Genomic DNA, 3,738 nt, shown 5'->3' on the forward strand with positions numbered 1-3,738 from the left:
AGGAAGAGTGGCTTATATTGTGTCAGATTGGAAGTTCTAACTCAGTAATGAAAACAAAGATCAGGTAATGTTTTTAGTATTAAGGGCAGGAGGAGTCTGGGGGAGGTTTTCTCTCTACTCCTGTGGCTTCATGCTGTTATACTCTTAAATTTATACCTGTTCCCAGAGGATTCAGAATAAAAACACTAGTAATGGCTGCTTTTACAGATGGTACATCTCTTATCTAGAGCCCTATGGAGGTTTTAGCCTGAAAGTCCCCTGCAGTATAATGGTCTAATCATGGTGAGTTAGCTGTACTCCATCTCTGGCCTGGAGTCAAGATGTAGCACTTGCTCTCTCATTGCTCAACATTTGGACTTCCAGGCCTTCAGGCGTGTGAAGAAATGGCAATCCTGCATTTGAAAGAGTGGGTGGGGCTATTACCTTCTTGTTTCCACCCTCCAGCCAACCTTAGCTTGTCTCCTGTTTGGGAGAATTACTGTGACCCAGTAGCAATGCCTGCTGCCTTGGGTGTCTTACTCCTTGGGGTGAGGATAACCAAGCCGCAGGGAACTCTACTATTGGAAACAGTGGCCTTGGGACTGGTGTCCCCTGCACTTGACGATTTTTAAGAAAATTCTCCAGGCCAGTGTTGCTCATATTCTTAGACATTCTGTCTTAAAATGATTCCTGAAAAATTATAGGCAACTTTCCTCCAGCTTTGTGCAAGGTAACACTTTTTTCTTTCCTTATTTCCTTGTAAGTACTCTTTTTCTTGGAGTTAATCATTTACATCTTAATTTTAAAAGTAAATATCTATGATTTATTTTGGAAGGGTGGAATAACAGGGAAATTTTGGTTAAGAATTTCTGGAATTTCACCAAAAGTACAGGTATCAGTTTGATAAAACACCAAACATTTCCAATTTCATTGGTTTATAGAATAATACATTGTTTCTAACAGAAACAAGTAATATTTTATTATGCCCTATTCTTTAGTAAATATAGGTTTCTGGTTTTTATTGAGTAACTATTATTTTTATTTTTTGAAGATCTAATTGGCTTTATTAAATGACTCATTACTCAGGCAGCATATCATCTAGCAACTAGAAGAATTCTCCTCTTTTTTATTTTGAACTGAATAACTTTGATATATGAACCAAGAAAATTAAACTCATAAACATGGACTGTCACTGCACGTGGCAGTGTATCACTAACCCACATCTGATGAATTGGAGTTGTTAGAGTACCTAGAATTCCCAGATGTTCTTCTTCAGCTTTTCTCTCCACTGGAACTTGGAACATGCTATCAGTGTATTGCAGATACACAACTTTCTTGTACTTTGAGCCTATGAAAAATTCTTCCTTATCGAAAAACACATTTGAAACACTTAAAAAAAAACATACATGTACAACTAATATTAGTATTTGTCTTAATGAGTGGAAGTTGACTTTAAATTTTCAATATCGAATAAACATAGTTTTTATTTAAGTAATTATACTAGTTGTTAATATCAGTCTTCCATTCCAGAAAGAAAGAATAAGCCTTTAAAAACAGACAGGTGTGGTAGAAAGTTCATCTAGCTAGAAGTGGAGCCATCTGAGTCCCGGCCCTGACTCTGACACTAGCTAAAATGAACTCCAGCTAGTCATTGCCTATTAGAGACTCAGTTTCTTCGTCTCTAAAACAAGGTATTAGATGAGATCATCTAAGGTTTCTTTATAACTAAAATTTTATTGGTTCAGATTTCACCAATGAAATGTTCTCTCATTACTGCAGTATTTCTGGTTTACAGGAACTGAAATGGCCATGTTTTTCTAAATGTTCCTTTTACCTAAATTTTTTATTGACTCCTAATGGCTCCTATAGCCTTTAGACTGTTTTGCTCCAATCACCGAAATTACCTTTTACTCTATTACAACTGCAAATCATACTCACCATCAGTCAAACTAACCAACTAACAATTACTTAGCTACAGGTTGCCAGTCATGTTGCGTACTCCAGATGTGAACTCATGCCCATCCCAGTCTCTCAAATCATATCCACAAAGTTAGTGCATAACATGTGAGATGATAGAGAGAAAGTGCTTGGAAAAGTACAAAAGGGCTGACTAGAAGTGGAAGTGATGTTGCTCAAAATGAAATATTTATGAAGCTCCAATCACCATCTTTAACTCACACTGAACTTATTTTTATATTTTCATAATGTATTTGTTATTGGTGATATTGGCCCATATTTTCCTGTAAGTTCTTAAAGGGCAGATACCATATCTGCTACACTACCCTCAAGAATTTAAAATATTCTTCCATGCATAATAGTTTTAAAAGTGTGAAATAACTGATTACTAGATTAATAATGAAATCTTTAGAGGAAAGATAAGATAAACAGCAAATTATTGGTAAAGGAAATAATAATTTAGCTCTGAATTTAGGCATCGATTTTGGTTTAAGTTTGAAAATCAGTGACAAGAGAAGGGCACATGAATGTGAGAAGACAGTCCAATAGAAATAAAAGTAAGGTGAGTGACTACAAAGAATCAAATGAGATAAATGGAAATTTTCTTGTGAAAAATTGAAAGAAGCTGAAATTAATGAAAGGATTCCTAGGAAACATTTTGTTGTTATTGTTTAATATAACTGTTTTACTGCAATTTAGCATAATTCTTATTTCTCTGAAAGAGAAACTAAAAAAAAAAAAATAGAAATCAAAATCTGGAGAATTACTTTTGCTCTTGTAAATGATGCAGCTCCTTTTCCCATTCCCTACTTGGAGAATAATCCCATTCCACCTCTACTGCTGCGATGTAATAGGTCCTCTCGCCTAGGTATAAGTTTGGATTCTTGGACAACTGCCTGCATTGGTTCACAGTGTAATTTTGCTTCATGCCACCTGTGTAGTGATCAGTTGTGAGGCACTCAACATCAAAAGTCCCTGGAAAGGTAAACAAGAAAGCATGTCACTCCTTTGCTTAGTGCCTTCTGTGGCTCCTCACCTCACTCAGAAGCAATACCAAAGTCCTTACTGTGGCCTGGGTTAGATGATCTGGCCTCCCACACCTCTGATCACATGGCCTACCTCTCAGTCCGTTCCAGCCACAGAGGCCTCTTTGGTGTTCTTAGAACAGGTCAAGGAAATGCCTGCCTCAAGGCCTTTGCATTTGTTGTTTTCTCTGTCTAGAACACTTCTTTCCAATATATCCACATGGCTCTTGCCCTCATTTCATTTAAGCCTCTCCTTAATTGTCACCTCCTTAGAGAATCTTTACCCAACTCCCCCCATCAGCCACCAGCCCTTTCTCCTGCCCTATTTTTCTTCATAGTACTTATAACCATTTGATGCTTGCTTGTTGGCTGTCTCCCTCCATTAGAATTTGAGCTCCATGAGAGCAGACACTTTATAACTCTTTTGTTTACTGTTCTATTTACACTTGTCTAATGAATGAAGGAAAAGATGACGCTGGACCTGTCTTACATTTTAGTGGCACATGACGAACCAAATAAAGCCTGAAGTACATTAGCATACTTTCACATTTTGATTAAAATTCTTTCTTTTTTGTTTTAGTTTGTTTTATTCAATTCAAACTAGGCCTGTAGGTTTCTCTGAATTTGCATGGCTATAGTTCTAGTATAAGATATTCAGTTGCAAACAACTGACAAGCCCACACTGCATCTAGGCTACAGAGAAATGATGAAAAGTTTAGTTGCAGACCACTATGGGAATCATTTCCTTCCTGGTCTGTTTTGCTAGCTATCTTTAAAA

The 3,738-nt window shown here is 36.8% G+C and overlaps 1 protein-coding gene across 1 annotated transcript in view; it reads right to left on the reverse strand.

Annotated features, from left to right (window-relative positions):
• The window catches only part of LOC102884724 (ceruloplasmin), a 46,689-nt gene that overhangs the window by 4,836 nt on the left and 38,115 nt on the right, over positions 1–3,738 (reverse strand). Inside the window, exons 12-13 of the mRNA XM_025042497.1 lie at positions 2,703–2,910; positions 1,125–1,368 (exon numbers count right to left, since the gene is read on the reverse strand). Coding sequence (XP_024898265.1) covers positions 1,125–1,368; positions 2,703–2,910 — 452 coding nt within the window. The remainder of the gene's footprint in view (positions 1–1,124; positions 1,369–2,702; positions 2,911–3,738) is intronic.

Source organism: Pteropus alecto, unplaced genomic scaffold (genome assembly GCF_000325575.1).
Source record: "Pteropus alecto unplaced genomic scaffold, ASM32557v1 scaffold239, whole genome shotgun sequence".
Lineage (NCBI taxonomy): Eukaryota > Metazoa > Chordata > Mammalia > Chiroptera > Pteropodidae > Pteropus > Pteropus alecto.